At 44.8% G+C, this 17,001-nt stretch overlaps 1 protein-coding gene across 2 annotated transcripts in view; it reads right to left on the bottom strand.

Moving 5' to 3' along the window:
• Window positions 1–17,001, bottom strand: part of LOC146832786 (kinesin-like protein KIF17) — a 930,557-nt gene that overhangs the window by 888,223 nt on the left and 25,333 nt on the right. For both annotated transcript variants that reach the window (XM_085606109.1, XM_085606110.1), the window contains exon 2: window positions 12,831–12,977. In XM_085606109.1, the coding sequence (XP_085462235.1) occupies window positions 12,831–12,977 (147 nt within the window). The remainder of the gene's footprint in view (window positions 1–12,830; window positions 12,978–17,001) is intronic.

Below are 17,001 nucleotides of genomic sequence, written 5' to 3'. Positions count from 1 at the left end.
CTAAATGCTAAAAGTGCGCATCCGAGACACTAAATTTCTGCCATACCATATGGAGAAATGGTTAGGGCCAGGAGGAACTGCAGTACAAACTCTGAATTCGTCAAAAATTTGGCAGACATCAGACAAAGGTTCCTCATCGGAGGGTATAAAGGACATACTATAGAAAAGGCGTATAAGAGAGCCATTAAACTAGAAAGACAGGAGACACTTAGAGAGAACAAACACAAGCAGGCAAAACACATGGAAATCATCAGACCCATCCTCACCTTTGGTAGTAATGTGGGTGACATATGTAAAATACTTAATAGGCGCTGGCACCTGATAAAAGATGACAACACCATAGTACAACACATCACAAGATTTCAAAACATCAGGTTTCAGATAGGAAATACACTTAGGGGTCTGATCTGTCCTAACTATCCGAAGAGCAATCAACCGGAAAATGGGTTAATACCCAATATGAAAGGCTTTCACAAATGTGGACATTGCATGATGCGCAAAATTGCGCGGAATTCAGAGACCTTCTCATTCAACCACAGTTCCACTTACCTCATCAGGAATAACATTAGAAAGGGGGGTATGTGTAACACTGTCCATAATGCCATTGCCATTAATTGAACCCTAACAGACGCCAATAGCAACATGAAACAAAATATAAGGTTGCATGTCAAGTTCACAATGATAAAAGGTGTAATAGCTTACCAACTACTATGTTACCTATAACCGAATATTAATATACAGGATGTATGAGTAAATATCTATCATGTGATAACGTATAAGGATATCATACCATGTGACAGGGGGTTATGTCATCATATTGCGCTAGTTCACGATGCAATTTTAAGACGGCACCCTGTATGTGTATTATAATGTATTTCTTTAGGCCATCTTTCCTTTCATATCCGGGGAGGCTACACGTAAGAAGCATGAAATGGGTACTCGAATGAAGACAATATCCTCCTGGATGTACACATACTGTCCCACACTTTGAATGATAACCATGGGCAAGGGGCCACAAGAGCATATGCAAGGTATCGGTATGTAACAGATTCAAGCAAATACAGTATAACATAGTTCATATGACCTACCTCTCACCCAGGTGGCTCCATGCCATTGACAGTTCTAGAGATCCAACATGCCCTAGGTGTCGCCACGATCAAGCGGACTTCCCACATATGGTATGGACCTGTCCAACAATTCAGACGTACTGGACGGAGGTCCTTGAGGACCTACATAGAATAACGGGGTGGACGCTCGTCATTGATGCGCGCCCCTGTCTCCTTGGTTTAATCCCATGTGACCCTAAACGCAAGACGAGCAGACGGTTCCTGGTTCTGGGGCTTATGGTAGCTAGGTGGCGAATAGCAATTCACTGGTTGGCTCAGCAGGGGCCGCAGTTGGCAACCTGGAAAACGGACCTGAGAGAGTGGGCACTGGCTGAGGATGGGCACATGCGTAGCACTAGAAGAGATGAGGGATGATGATTCAGGAGATAGTGGGACAGACCCCACATTCCACACAGGTGTCGCCAGTTGAGACACACTCCACTAGGGGGGTGGCCCACAGTCAAGAGGGGAGACATGAGGAGACCCAAGAAGGTTCTTAAGATACGTGGACCTCAAGTTGCATAGACCCGGCACGGGGGGGTGGGGGTTGGGGGGATGGGGGGGAGTTAGGGGAGTTGGCTTAAGTTACAGTTTGGTTATCGTACATATAAACTTTGTTTGATTGGGAAAATTTTCTGGAAGAGAGTATTTTTCTATATTCCCGAGTCCATTATTGGAATGTTCATTGTATCAGTTGTCGTATATGTGATTTGTAACTGTACATGAACATGGTCTATGCCTTCGAAGGAACAAACTCAATAAAGAAATTAAAAAAAATAAAAATAAAAAAAAAGCATGGGCAAGGGGACTAAAACGATATAGTTATGAGTGCATGATCTTCACACCACTAACGACAACAAAGAATGATATGCCTTGATGTGACAGCCATTGGGAGGCACAGCTCTGTAGCCCGTAAGGAGTATTGACGTAACGGTCTGGTTTCATGACATATAACAGATATACTGCTAGGCTGCACTGGTTACTGTACACGACCTCTAGATATATATTTCCAAGTCACTCTGGAGCAGAGTGAAGTATTATACTGATATTGTGCATGAATACTATCTGCGGCGTTCTGACTAATTAAGGCAACAAGAGGGGACATATTGTCAGACCAATGCCACATTGAGGTTGATTGGATGTAACTGACTGCTCACCACATAGCCAGAGGCCGTAATGGTTTGGTGTAACTCAATTAGACACTAATCTTGACAGGGTCAAGACTGATTTGCATATAGCTGTGTCTGAACTGGGGTGGCAAAGTGAGCAAAATAATGATGATGGATTCATCCCGGATCTGTGACTGGGGGAGAGTGTTTGAAAAGTTTCAGCACTCCGTCCATCATCTCCTTGTGTTTGTGTCAAGAATTCCTGTCATACAAGGGAAACACGCCCTTATGTAAACAGGAGAGCTGTTACATAACTCAAGGAAAACACGCCCTTATGTAAACAGGAGAGCTGTTACATAACTCAAGGGAAACACGCCCTTATGTAAACAGGAGAGCTGTTACATAACTCAAGGGAAACACGCCCTTATGTAAACAGGAGAGCTGTTACATAACTCAAGGAAACACGCCCTTATGTAAACAGGAGAGCTGTTACATAACTCAAGGAAAACACGCCCTATAAAGGGAGGAACCGGGAGGTACAACGCTGTCGGATATTGTGTTCACACCGACGTACCTGCTTCGTGAAGAGCAGTGTTCCGGAGTGGTGCTCCAGTAAGGCAAGAACGGAGGTAGGTCGAGTCGTTACTCCCTGGGCCGTGTCTTGCCCCATCGTCACCTGTGAAGGACCCGGAAGCTCTACCGGTCAACCATTGAGCTTCGCTTTTTGACTCGGCTGAGTCCCAGCGCAGTGGCGCTTTTGCTGGTTGGAGTCGTAACTCCCAGCCCGACCAGAGACACAGGGACTGCCAGCTGTAACGCACACCAGGAGGTGTTTGCCGCGTTACAGACTCGGAAGTCCACAGGATCGATCGAGCGGCTGCTCTCGGTTCAGTCTTCTTGCTTGTGATTGGGGTATCGGTGACGCATCACCAGGAGGTGACTCCGCGTCCCGGTGCAGTCTGAGGAAGAGGTTGAGCGGCTGCTCCCTTCAGGTAGAGACCCCGGCTGGGTGTTTCCCTGACTCCTCGATTCTCCCCAACACTCTTCGTGCCCCTCACAGCCTACCGATTGGCATTGTCGGCCATTTCATTTCTGCCCTCTGTTGGCATACGCCGGGACCGGCGTATATGCAGAGGACGGTTAGGACCATCCGTGCTGTGGGCTGGTAACGTACTTAGCCTGGAGGATTCCAGTGACTATAACTTGTTTATTCTTTGTATTATATTTGCCTTCATTAAAACAACTAACCCTTCACTAGTGGTTGCGTCCTCATTGTCGTGTCTGTTAAACGATCCTGAGACGTTCAGGGCGTTACAGTTTGCTTTGTTCGCCCTAAGTTGGCAGGGTATGCCCACACGTGGGTCCGTTGCTCACTTTGCCACTGGATTCAAGCTAGCCTGGCTGATGAGGGCTGTTAGCCCGAAACCGGTCCCAGGATGCTTGTTTCTGGTCCAGGGAAGACATGGCTTTGCAGTTCGGGCTGGATTGTTCCCATGAGGCACAGGGTCAAGACTGATTTGCATACCGCTGTGTCTGAACTGGGGTGGCAAAGTGAGCTAAAGAATGATGATGGATTCAACCAAGATCTGTGACTGGGGGTGAGTGTTTGAAAAGTTTCAGCACTCCGTCCATCTTCTCCTTGTGTTAGCACTACTCTTGATTACACCAGAATGAATACGATTTTAACCAGATATGCACAGGGTGTTATATATATTCCAAGATGTCCACCATGCTTACCTAGGTTTAACGGGCCGAGGCAGTATCAGTCCTTTTTTTGTTGCCCATGATAGGATTTACAGAATCCAACATAGCGCCACAAACGAACACCACACATCGTCCGGAATTCGCATGGGAGTACTCTGCCACGGGTATGTCGAAACGACTAGGCAGGCACTATACACTAGAGTTTTAGTTTGGAAAACCTGTGTGTGGCTTGGTTAAGATGGACAAGATGCATGTTGGGCTGAGAGATACAGGAGTTACGTAACAGGTTGGAATTTGATGGAAAGACGAGTTGCACGGAAAAAGCACCTTCAGATGCGAAGTGTTTCGAAAGCAAGGATAATAATGGTAGTAACACATTACTGATAGCACACTGTCACAACTTGCCTGACCGAGACCAGGAGGATGAGGAGAACAAGGATGTATTGCCCCCTTATGTCTCTCCTATATTTTATTCACAGTTTCCCTTTGGTCAGGTTGCGGAGGAATGTGCCGGTACCTTTAAACAACTTCACTTCCTGCAAACGAGCCTGACCCATGTGACACTGTCACATGAACCTATGGGGGCCTTCGAGTTCGAGGGAGAGGAAACAGGCGTGAGGGAGAGAAACCTGGATAGAGATCCAGCAGTGGAGGACCTCCGAACTCAAGGACACAGACGGAGGAAGACCTGGTGACGACGCACAAAGGACGGCGTCTCCGGCCCGAAGACCACAGAGCCGGGAAAACTGTACAAGCAGGGAGTCGGACCCTATCCGGCATCACGAGAACGCTCTCCGCGCTCCTGGAGGAGCGTGGCTCCCAGAGGTACGTGGACGCATCCGGGGTTAGTTCAGCAAGGGCACTTCAGCCGCTGAGATGCCATTAGCGACGAAGGGGGAGGGTTGAGTGCTTAGCGGGCATCAATTGCATGCATGGCAGCGTAAAGCTGCAGCTGCAGCTGCGATCTGCGACGCAGGTGGTGGAAATACAGGGTGTTGGTACTCATCCCTCACTCCCTATTCCTTGGCCAGAGCAAGTATCGTACCAATTGTCCTAAATCCTCCTCTTTGCTTTTCTTTCTTTTCAGGGAAGATATCCTTTTTCTCGGTTGGAGGATCAAGAAATACTGTGACCCGCTCTACCTCTGAGTGGAAGACGTAAGAGACCAGATTATCGTTATTCCTTTGAACCAAGAAACAATAAATAAACCCTTTGTGCATCCCTTATACCTGGCCTGGTGATCATTGCCCATTCACACACACATAAATCCAGATATTGGTTAACACGCAGCCCGAGTTATGTACAGGCCAAGCTGTGGCCGATAAGATATGGTTAATGTACAAGCAAGGATCCATTGGCTTCAACGACAAGATGCATAAGACTATGTTGGCAACTGCAGATATCACGGGTGTTCGTCAGTGTAGTTATATGGCAAATTATGTCGGTTTGATTATTACACAAATTTTAGTCAACAGAATTGCATTACAGGTATAAAGATAGAGCTCAAAATCCGACACAAGGGTAGGAGGTTGGATGTTTGAATAATGACCATGACAAAGGAGAATTAGATAGTCACCAGAGATGATTATCGCTGGCCATTTTGTTATAATACCACAGATAGGTTATATAATAAGTCAGAGTATTGAAGAGTAATGTACAGCGAGTTACGGACTGACATGAATATTCATTATTTGCAGATCAGATTGAGCCAGACCAATTTTGACCCACATCGTACACTTGGCAGTGGGGACACACAAGTTAAGAATGGATTTATAATTGGACCCATATGGTTTGTGATTGGATGTACAGTTGCTTAAAGTGCTCCCATCTATTACAAATTTTAGCAAACAATTTGCCGAAGCTTACAAAATTAACACCTCTCGACATACAACTAGGTGAGTTCAGATGTGTTATGCGCCGCTTGGTTACACACGTGACTGGTGACTCTTGCATGCATAGCGACCACATGATACAGATATAACTGTAAGTTAACACACGTACAGAGCTCACACCATGAGAACTAGGGAAATATAGCCATGGATGGATGTATACTAACATGTTGATATATTGGGTAATAAGCATGGGAGATTAGGTTTGAAGACTAATATAAGCATAAGGATTCTATGTAAAGTACACTTGGCATGATGAATCCCACCACAATCACATACACATTATATGTCAGTTGTATGATGAAGACTGATAACAAAGATCACTCAGGGCACAAGGTGCACTATGGGTCAACTACCCTGCTGACGGGATTTCCATTACATGGATGCTCCTCCCTAATATGTAGCTGTGTTTAAATTCAGAGCCCTGATGAAGTCCGCTGTGATTGTAACAGCGTTGGACAAAACACGTGTTGGCGAGGGCAGAATTGAACAAAGATTATAATAAAAAGAACACTTGTTGAAACCGTATCCTCAACTATCTATTTCCTTAATGTTCGGAGAAGCTTTCATCACACTAGGAATCAGTCACATAGAGGACGATTTGGTGGCTTTTCCACCTCCTGGCAGCAACGGATACTTCTGAATGTGGACACACTTGATGGACTGCAACTTCGTGGCAACATTGGGTGCAAACTGGATACATATCCATTCTTTGTTCTCTCAGTAACGTTAAATGGGATAATAGGTATGCCTTCTGTTAGTACATTAGAATGCTTGGTGGTGAAATACACAAAAAATGTAGAGCACTGAAACATTTTGATCTATCTTTATGACAATAAGAGAATTATTCCTTTTCCCTTGTTTTAAAATAGGTGGAATGAGGACATCAAAGAAATTATTTTGCCTGCCCTCACACATTTTTAGATGGATGTTATTTAAGGGGTACACCTTACCCCAAGGATAATACACACAGGGTAAATATGGCATGGGAAGTAGACACCACTAAGACGTTAAATATCTATTTAACTATTTATCTGACATACTACTGATATCGCATGGGTGCTTACCCCAGGTTTAGATGGGGGGATTAGATGGAGAGTCTTATGGAAAAGCATGCACCACTCGGTTTATTTTTCAAGCATCTATGGTAAGGACCCATCTTGAATTATGACAACAATTTTGACTTCTCTCATTTACAAAGTCCCTATTAAAACTTCTGGATTGTTTGTCCCTCTTTAGCATTGATATATGTAAAAGCAGGAAGGGTGAGCAATACCCTGAATATTTGTTAGTATCATCTTTATACCATTTGCAATGACAAAAACATTGAGAGTAAAGCATAATGCACACGTCTTGTCATGGGTTGCCACTTGTTCTTGCCCCGGCTCCACCGATCTAGCTCTGGCAATATTAGCTACCCTTTTTAGACCTTTCCCAGGACATTGCCACTCAGGAAGTCATCTTTGCAGAGTAGCAAGAGTCATGCTGCCCAGGAATGCGGCTGTCCAGTTGTAATCCCACCCCCCCATTATAAGCACAGTAAATCCTGTACCCACGTTGGTTCCATAAGAGCTGTGACCATATGCCTCTCCTCCACATCGGGATTAGAGGATCTATTGCAGATGTTGAAGATCCTGTGATTAGAGGATCTGCCACAGGATTCAATGATACCCAGATCCAAGGATCCTGAGATCTATAAAAGCTACACCAAGGGGGTTGATAGGTGATAGACTTTCTTCCCTGTTAATGACAGGAAGCCTCTGCTCGGGCGCTATTGTTACTTGGAATACCGTTCTTGTGCTCTGCTCTTGACATGTCTTCCTGGCACTCCAGTTGAGATTATTTTCAGAAGACATTAACAACATGTTTACAGAAGTTTTCTAATTTCTGCACTTCATGAAATTTATTCCCAAGTGTCCATTCAAAAACTTGATTTTTGATTTAATTTTTAAATACATTTTTTTTTATAGAACAACAATTACCCAAAGGCGTCAAAGTGCTGTAGCCGATAGTCCAGAGAACCATGCTCAGCCTATAAATATTCAGGCAAGAATGGTCTATAGCGTGTAGTGCCAGGTCTTAAGTGCTTTCCTGAAATGCATCAACTGAGGGATAGCCCTCGGGCTTTGCAAGAGCGAGTACCAAAGTCTGCTTGCCGTAATTTAGACTGCCCGGTCACCCCATTTCTTTCTTTTGGTTCAAGGCACCATGAACCGATTTTGATGCGCTGATCGCAAGTTTCTCCCTGGAGAGTGCCAGTGAAACATATTTTTAATTCTTGATGGACTGGGGAGAAAAAGGGCCTTATGTACTATGCAGAGTGATTTAAACAATGCGCTTTCTGACAGGGAGCCAATGTAAGGCATCTAGTCCCCTAGCAGCTGACTGGTGCCTGAGAATGTCAAGAATTAATCTGGCCAGCACATTTTGTACCACTTGGAGTTTGTGCTGGTGCTCATGTTGGAGTCTAGGTATAGCGAGACACAGTAATCCAGTCTGGACATAACTAGGGCTAGGGCAACTTGCTTACGTGCTAAGTGAGGAATAAGCGTGAAGATTTTTTGAGCATCCTTAAGAGCCTGATGCAGGTTGCCACAGTGCGATTAGCCTGGGCATTAAAATGGATTCAGTGTTTAGGAGGCCTCCAGGATTTGTAGCCTCCTTCCTGGGATGGGGCAAGTACTTAGTGTGTCTGGCCACCAGATCCTATTCCAGCTCGATGGTTCAGTGCCAAGAGTCACCACCTCAGTTTTTTTACCATTAAGTTTTAGAAGGTTTTGACCAATCTAGTCTGCCACTGCCGACATGCATAGTGAGACGTTTTCTACAATGGAGCATGAATTCTTGGGAATTGACACATTGATCTGTGTATCATCAGCATATGACAATACCTTCAAGCTAAATATCTGGATTGAGGCAGGAATGGAGGCCACATAAAGGTTAAAGAGCGAAGGGCTTAACAAGGAACTCCACATGGCAGAAAGAAAACTGTGAGTAGAATTGCTGTAGCTTCACCCTCTGTGAACGATCCATGAGGAAGGAGAACAGAAGGGTCAGTGCTTGATGTAAGATACCCAAGTTTCGGAGACACCTATTAACAGCAGAGGTGAGATGGCATCAAACGCTGCTGATAGATCAAGGAGTATCAGTGCCACGCTCTGTCCTTCATCCACTAAGCACCTAATGCAGTCTGTGACTGAAATCTGCGCGGTTTCCCATCCATGGTGTTTCCTGAAATCGAACTGAGAGTTGTCCAGCCAGCCCTGCTGTTCTGCAAATTCCATCAAGTGGATATTAAGATGTTTGTCTAGAATCTTTGCTGGACAGGGAAGCAGTGAAAAAGGGTGCTAGTTTTTAATGTCCATACTTTCCAGATTAGTTTTCTTTAGGAGGGGTCTGATAGCTGCCTCCTTTCATCTCCAGGGGCGAGATCCGGAGGGAATTACGTGGTTCATTAAATTCTAGAGGTTGAGCTATGGTACTAGCTGCCTGGTGAAGAACTGCAGGTGGGAAGGCTTCAAGGGGTTAAGAAGGTATTGTTCCACCACCTATGGGGTAAGAGATGGGAAGGCAGACAGTTGTTTGGGCACTTGGTTTTTTTGCTCTGCAGTCTTCCAGGATGCCAATTGAGGCCTTCTGGTTAGGGGTGGCTGCATAAGTGAGCTAGAGGCTGCTTGAAAGTCTTTATGGATATCTACAATCTTACATTGGAAACAATTGCTAGCTGGTTGCAGAATAGTTGCGAGCCTGATGGCTCTTCCGTGACCAGAGGGGTGGAGATCTGTTGAACTACATTAAAGAGTTCTCTGGCCGATGTGGCATTTTCAATTTTTTGAGTGCAATATTTGGATTTTTCCTCAATAAGAGCTATTTTATATTCCTTGATTTGGTTTCGAAAGATGATTTCTTCTTGCTCTTCCTGACGTTTCCTCCATATACGTTCTTGTCGGCAACATGCCTGCTTGAGCGTTCTGAGTATGTCATTGTACCAAGGAGCTGATAGAGAGAGTCTTATTTGAGTGACTTCCCTAAGGGGGACTATCTTGTTGGCTGCCATCTCCAGCCAATCTGCAAAAGTCGCTGCTCCCTTATCTACGTCCTCCGAGATCTCAATGAGTATGCTGTATAAGGTGTTGGACAGGGCTTTAGCAGACACCCCCTTCCATTTCCTTAACCTGGTTGTGGTTCGGAGGAGTTGACTGCTGCTGACTGAGGATGAAGATGTAAAGGAAAAAGCAACTGCGCAATAATCAGACCAGCTAAGGGGGGTAAGTGATTGATAAGACAACTTAGTATCATTAGAAAAAATGCTGTCTAGTGTGTGACCTGCCTCATGAGTAGGGGCAGATACTAGTTGCGTCTTTCCCATACTCAAAAGGACTTCCGTGATCGATAGTGAGTCTCTTCAAGATGGAAGTTAAAATCGCCCATGATGGTCAGATAAGTGTTTGTTAATAAAAGGTTCAATTAGATATTTTAGCTCCTTTAGAAAAGGGGGTCTGGGTCCTGGGGGTCTGTATATCAAGAGGCCTCCCAATGAACAAGTAGCTGATATAATAAATGTAAAGTAAAGGGCTTGGCAAGTTCTTAGGTCAAATCCAGATTCCATCAAGCATTTAAAATGTGATTTGAACCCAATAGCCAGTCCCCCAACCAGCCGTCCTGTCCACTGTCATGATTGAGTAATTTGTCGGAATCGCATCCACTAAATCAGGACCAGATGCTTCATTGGCTCAGATTTCAGTAATATAGACCTAGTCCGGATCCCATAATGCCCAAAACACCGCAAACTCCAATTTATGTTTTATGAGTGAATGTGAGTTTATGGGGAAACCATTAGGTTTCTCCTCTGAGATACAGGCAATGTGCCTTTTAGTTCTATCAGGTGCAGGGAACACTTGGACATGCCCTCCCACTTGTTAGATACCCAGTCTCTGTTTTGTAGATAGTTCATATGAAAGCCACATGAGGAGCAGTCACATTGCTGCTGCTCGTACAAATCCAGGAAAGGAAACGCAGTACAGGAGGAGGCTTGCCACCTATCTCGGAGCAATAATAACAAGTTTCTGGAGTATTTGATCTTCGATGACTGTTCCCCGATGCAAGAACCAGGGATTCGTGCACAAGGCGCAGTCCGGACGTGGAGGGGCGCAGATGGGCTTGCCTTCAGCGCCTTTCCTTCCTTTCAACAAATTATTTGACCTCTCCCAATGATGTCTTCAGAGGCCTCAGGTTAGCCATAGCTGGGGAGAGTTAGATTACTAGTTTGTGTGACTCTTGTTGGGCCCCTGTACCTGCATCTTTGTACTGGGATTCTGTCACAGACTCTAAGCTGTGCTATAATAACTGTGTCTTAGGCCTTTGTATTATTATATGCAGATCCTGTATGAAACTTGGTTTCTATCAAAGTCTCTACTTTTTCAACATTAACAACTATTATTGGGCATCTGAAAAAGACCAGTCTCAGGACAATTATTTAGGCCTTAATAAGAAAATGTGCTGTGAGGTAGTGTACCATTGATATGTTGAATGTTTACCGCAGTGCATCGGTTACTAAGGTAAATCTGTATGTATGTCTGATTTCCTGTCGAATTTTACCACGAATGAGAATGGTATGCAAGTTAAAACATTTTAAGTTGATGTAAGAACAGACAGTATTAGTAGTCTTATATTCTATTTAATATTAGAAATCTATCCCTTATGAGAGACTGCAGATTATTTGAGAGAACCTCCTTCTGATGAGACAAGCTGTGTGGCCACAAAATCCAATATCCCCATCTCCTTCCCTTTCTTTGCTGTCAGCACTGAGCGCAGTCTTGGAGGTGTTCAGAGCTGTAGATAAGGAAGGAGACTGGTGGGATCCACAACGTCCTTGCAGCAATATTTGGTTGCACAGGCTGGTGGTGACTCGAGTCAGACCGAACGTCAAGCTCATGAAAGCTCTCTGACTAATCAAAATGGATACGGAAGACTTCCTGACAACTTTCTGGATGTCCACAACAAAGCAGCAGCACTAGATGACGACAGTCATTACTCTCTAGCCGTAGTCAAACTAGACAGCATTTAGTTAGAGATACAGGCTCTTCATTGAGAGGACTAATGAGTAAGGGAGGAGCTAAGAAGATACTGTCCCAGCGGAAACCCCTGGTCCTTGCCAAAGAGAGCTGCACTCCGGCCTCCATTCAGCCTTGCTTCTTCATTCCCCGCAGGAACCATAACAAAGGCAATAGCCGAAAATAGTTTCTTCATGATGTTCGGTCTGAGTCTGTTACTAGAGTAAATCTTGTGTATGTCTCATTTACTGTAGCATGTTACCATTCATGCAAAATCCATGTCAATGAAAGAAATTAGTGTATTTTAAGTTGATGTAAGAGCAGAGCATAACAGCAGTCTTACATTCTGTTTAATATTAAAAAACAAACAACATCACTTGTGAGAGAAAATCAGAGATAAAGTCCAACTGTGGGCCTTCTTTAATTTCCTTATCCCCTCTTCCCTATCAGCACCAAGAGCAGTTTTGGATCTGTTCAGCAATTTCCATGAGGAAAAAGGCTAGTAGATTCTATGCCATTCCTGCAACAGCATTCAGGTTTACAGGGAAGCAGTGACTTTAATCTGAAAACTTCATATCTTTGATACGATTAAACTCTTCCTTCACTTTATCTATAAAACATGAAGTGGATTAATTTTCTAGAATGCCTATGAAAGGCACAGGAAGGCTATTTGAAAAGTGTATTGGGTGTTACACTGTACAAAGCGTGTACATAGCATAGTAGAGATTCGTAATACAACCTATGTAAAAGCAGGGAAGAATTTAATTAAATGTTATGCATGAAAGGCTTGGAACATGTTCTTTGACTTTGTGGAACGTCTGCTAAATGTGTGTGTGAAAGGCTTATAGTTGTGGGATAATGTTAGTGTAGAGGGCTGGAATATAATGGGTGTCACATGTTCAGTACATTTGTCAAAACAATTTGGTATACTACTAATAATACATCTGCATAGTGTATATCTTGTCTCACCTGGATGCTTTCAAAGATGTGTTCAAAGGCTCTTGGAATAATGCCTCTTTGTGTTGGGGGATCACGGATCCCCTGCATGGTAAAAGACTTCCCACTAGCAGTTTGTCCATATGCAAAGATGGTGCCGTTGTAGCCCTCTGTGACACCCTGCAGACACAAATAAAAAAAAAGGAATCTTACCACAAAATTATATTTTATGATTCTCTGTAGCATACCAAGCTTACGAGAAGTGATAGAAATATACTGTGCCAACTCCTGATAATAGCACAAGATGAATGGCAACAGGTTAGTATCAGTAACAGGCTTGCAAATAAAGCCATCCTAAAATTGTGAATACATTTTAAAACTGCATTAGAAGTTGGACATCATTCTCAAAGGACTTTACCTCAACTCAAGCAAAAAACCTTAGGTGAGGGGACTCGGGTATACCAAAAATATGTGCAATAAAGAATATTAACCAAGGTACATGTGTATAGTCTCCTGGAAGAAATTGAAGGGATTCAAAAAAATACAGTTGAGCAAATGTCGTTACCGATGGGAATCCTTCATAGTGTCCCCATGTCTCATATTACAGTTTTGGATATCTTCTCATAAAACGCACATATCTCGCTAAAAATATATTTCCACTATTATGTGGTATAAGAAGAAATGGTTTCTTACCTGTAATCCTAGTTCTCTTTCAGGGGAATCTATATTGAGGTTATAAGCACTGACCAGCGCCACCCACTAGCATGATGCCTATACAGGTGACGCGGACGTCACAATGGCACTGCCGATGACGTCACGCAGTGCCGACCAACATCACCTTCCAGAACGCAGGGGTATTGCTTGAAGAAAAATCTTCCGGATCTAGTATGACGCCTGGTAAATTCAAAGGTTGGCGAATCAACACCTAGATTAGGTCTCTATCAGATAAGGCGTTACCGAAGATAGGTAACTTGTCCATTACTGCATTTTTCTCCTCAGCATTTCATTTATAGAAATTACTACACCTTCCCTGGGGCAATGCTTCACATTCTCTCCCAGCAAATCGGTGCACTGCCTCCCAAACCTAGGCCCCAGGTCTTCAAGCTTCTCCCAGGCCCAAGATGTACAGTTCCTTCATGCCCTTCTTGTGTAGTGGCACATCACTAGTAGATGGCCATTCTGAGGTGAGCCTGTCTTTCCTCTGTCAAATCAAGTTCAGTGAGTCTTTAGTAGTTTTCATAAGCCATCCTTGATAATAAATGCCCTATATTCAGCATCTGAGCAACTGTATTGTGGGAGCTAAAAGGAACTCATCTCCAGAATGACAACATTGTTCTGGCAACGGCCACACTCCCAAAATTTTCAGACTTGAGACACAATATTCATTTTTTTGAAAGGTTTTTATAGAGCTTAAGCACCTCTGCACCCTATAAACTAATTGTGTAATTTACACAGAACTCATTTGCAGCACAGCAAAACAAGACAGGATAACATATGAGTAGTAATTGGTTGAAGAAAAAGAAGGTAATAGGTGGATTTCATTGCATGTAACTGTATAATATTGCTGTAATGGATATATATGGAAGCATGAGACTGTGCAAGTATTGTGAGAAAATAAAGTGTCACTAGTTTAAGAAAAGATGGAAAGTTGAACAGTCTGACTTCTGACTTTTTTCCTAAAACTGAACAAACTATGGTTTCTTCTGTAACAAGGGTATGAGAGTTCCAAGCAATACTAGCAGTACTAGAGAAAGTGTTTTTCAGGCAAGAGATGTAGTAAAATTCAGTGCTTAAGGTTGTAGTGTGTTTCAGCTTTTAAGTTCTCTAAACCTACATGAAAAGGTTGGATAGATAAGCAGTTGTATTTAAATCCATAATTTTGTACGGGCAGTTACGTAACTGAATTAATTCTTAATATTAATGGTACCAATGCAGATCACTTAGCAATACAGAGATATGGCTGAAGCTTTTTGTGGCACTGACAGTGTTAGCTGCAGACTGAGGCACTGACATGAGTGCTGCAAATGAGAATTGTAGATCACCAACTGGAATAGCATCACAAAGATTAGCCAAAAGAGAGTCTATGAAGTATCTAGGCCTACTAAATGAAATGCTACCAGTAGAATGCAACACTCATTGTTTCACCCACTAAAGTAGCACTGTAAAACACGTTACCAGGAGTGGCGGAGCTTGCCTGGCCTCAAGATGGCCGCAACTTAAACGAGCTCCGGAAGCCGTTCCCACAATGAAGCAGGGATTTGTGTAATTCCATAGCCGTAATAAGGATTACATCAGGGCATTGAATAGTACTTGACAGCAGCAACAAAAAGATACCTCTGCGGCCGCTGTACAGCTGCTAAAGTAAGCCATTCCGGCCTCGACGCATGAACGGGGGCACGGCCTACCTAGTCTCGAGTGAAGCGGACCTCCGACGGCAACGGGAGACGGGCCTAGCCTGATTCCCCACAGTGCCGAGGCTGTGGCTGAGTGAGCCCCGGGCAGGGCTGAAGATGCGGTGACTGCCTGTGCCCAACGACAATCGCGCTGTGGACCACAGCATCAACCGGCGCCATTGTGTGACGCGGCTATGGACCTTTGGTAGCAGCCTACTCTACTTGCGCTAAAGAGGCGGGCGCCCTGAGGGTGCTAGGGATAAGGCAGCTGCCTGTGCGTGGGGGCAACCACGAGGTGAGCTGGGGCTGCTGTGTGCGCCCTCGGGCTCCGCTGGCTGGGGCTGTTCGTCTGCCCTGTGCTGCCTGCTCCGGGAGGAGTGGACGCTCTGCATTCACCCGCTAGGCCTCTTGGGGAGGGGGGGGGGGGGGGAGGAAATCGGTCCCTCTGTGATTGACCTTTGCCTGAAGTGGTCCCCTGGCAGAGCAGGGGGGGGTCTGGTGTCGTCTTGGTGGCCGGGTGTGCCTCTGAGTCCCAGGGCGGCACAGTTGATCTCTGGATGCTACTGATTGTAGGCCTGGCAGGACTCTATACATCTATCGGCATTGTCCCTCCCGGTGTATTCTTGATTCTTGCACAACCCCAATAATTGTAGGTGCTTGAAGAAACAGGGACATTAAGCGAAAAGGCCTACTGTGCAGGAGTACAACAGTTACAGTCGCCCTGGAGTAAAGTAACCTGAATGATGATGAGCTATACATTGGACAAATAATGTCATCACTAGTGAGACCAAACAAAGCCGTAACAATTGCCCCGCCCCGGGCAGAATAGCAGCATTAACACCGCCGCGCACAGGTGACAACACTGTGGGTAAAGAGCAGCCCTCTGGCACAAAAACAGGGACACTCTGACAGAACATCATTGCACACACTGGTTGCCGCAAGGTTGTTTAGGACACAATAGTAGCAACAACATGGGGAAGCCAGATAAAACACAGACAAAATTACAATTCAAACAGCGCAAATCCACCTGAACAAGAGATGAGGACGCAGAGGCAGAGATGGGGGACCGAGCTAGGGGGTGACCTACGCCAGATATTTAAAACGATACAGCAAAGTCTCTCTACGATAAATGGAAAGATTGCCTCCCTCTCTTACCGTATTGATCGCTTGCCAGAACACGTAGATAAGCATGCAAAGAGGATTGATATGGTGTACAGAAGGGTGTCAGAGGCCGAGGACAAGCAGGTAGAGAAACTTCAGAAACAAATGTGGAAATTAATAGCGACGCTACAGACTAAAGCAGAAGACCTTGAAGCGCGTTCCGGGCGCAACAATCTGCGCATAGTGGGACTGCCTGAATCCACCTCGACCAGGAATATGGAACTGTTTGTGGAGAAGTTACTTATGACTTTGCTGGGCTGAGACACCTTCTCTTCCATATTTGTGTTAGAGCATGCGTATCCTTCACTGGCAGCACGTCTGCCCCCAGGGGCTCACCCGAGCCCACTCTTAGCCCGAATCGTAAATTATAGGGATAGGGATGTAGCACTGCGTCAGGCTAGAGAGCTACAGACACTCCACTATGAGGGCAGCAAACTATCTCTTTATCCCGTCTTCACCCCCCAGATGCAGGATGCACAAAGGTGTTTCACTCCCCTGAAGGGGAAGTTACGGGAGCTTAACACTGACTAGGCAATGCCCTACCCGGCACGCCTGGGGGTCACCTTGGATGGCAAATCAGAGATCTACATGGACCCTAACAAAGACTATTCTAAGGCTATGACCAATAAGCAGGTACACATCTAGCTCCC

Source organism: Triturus cristatus, chromosome 5_1 (assembly GCF_964204655.1).
Source record: "Triturus cristatus chromosome 5_1, aTriCri1.1, whole genome shotgun sequence".
Classification (NCBI taxonomy): Eukaryota; Metazoa; Chordata; class Amphibia; order Caudata; family Salamandridae; genus Triturus; species Triturus cristatus.
The sequence above is the reverse complement of the archived record's forward strand: the minus strand, read 5'-3'. Positions and strand labels throughout refer to the sequence as shown.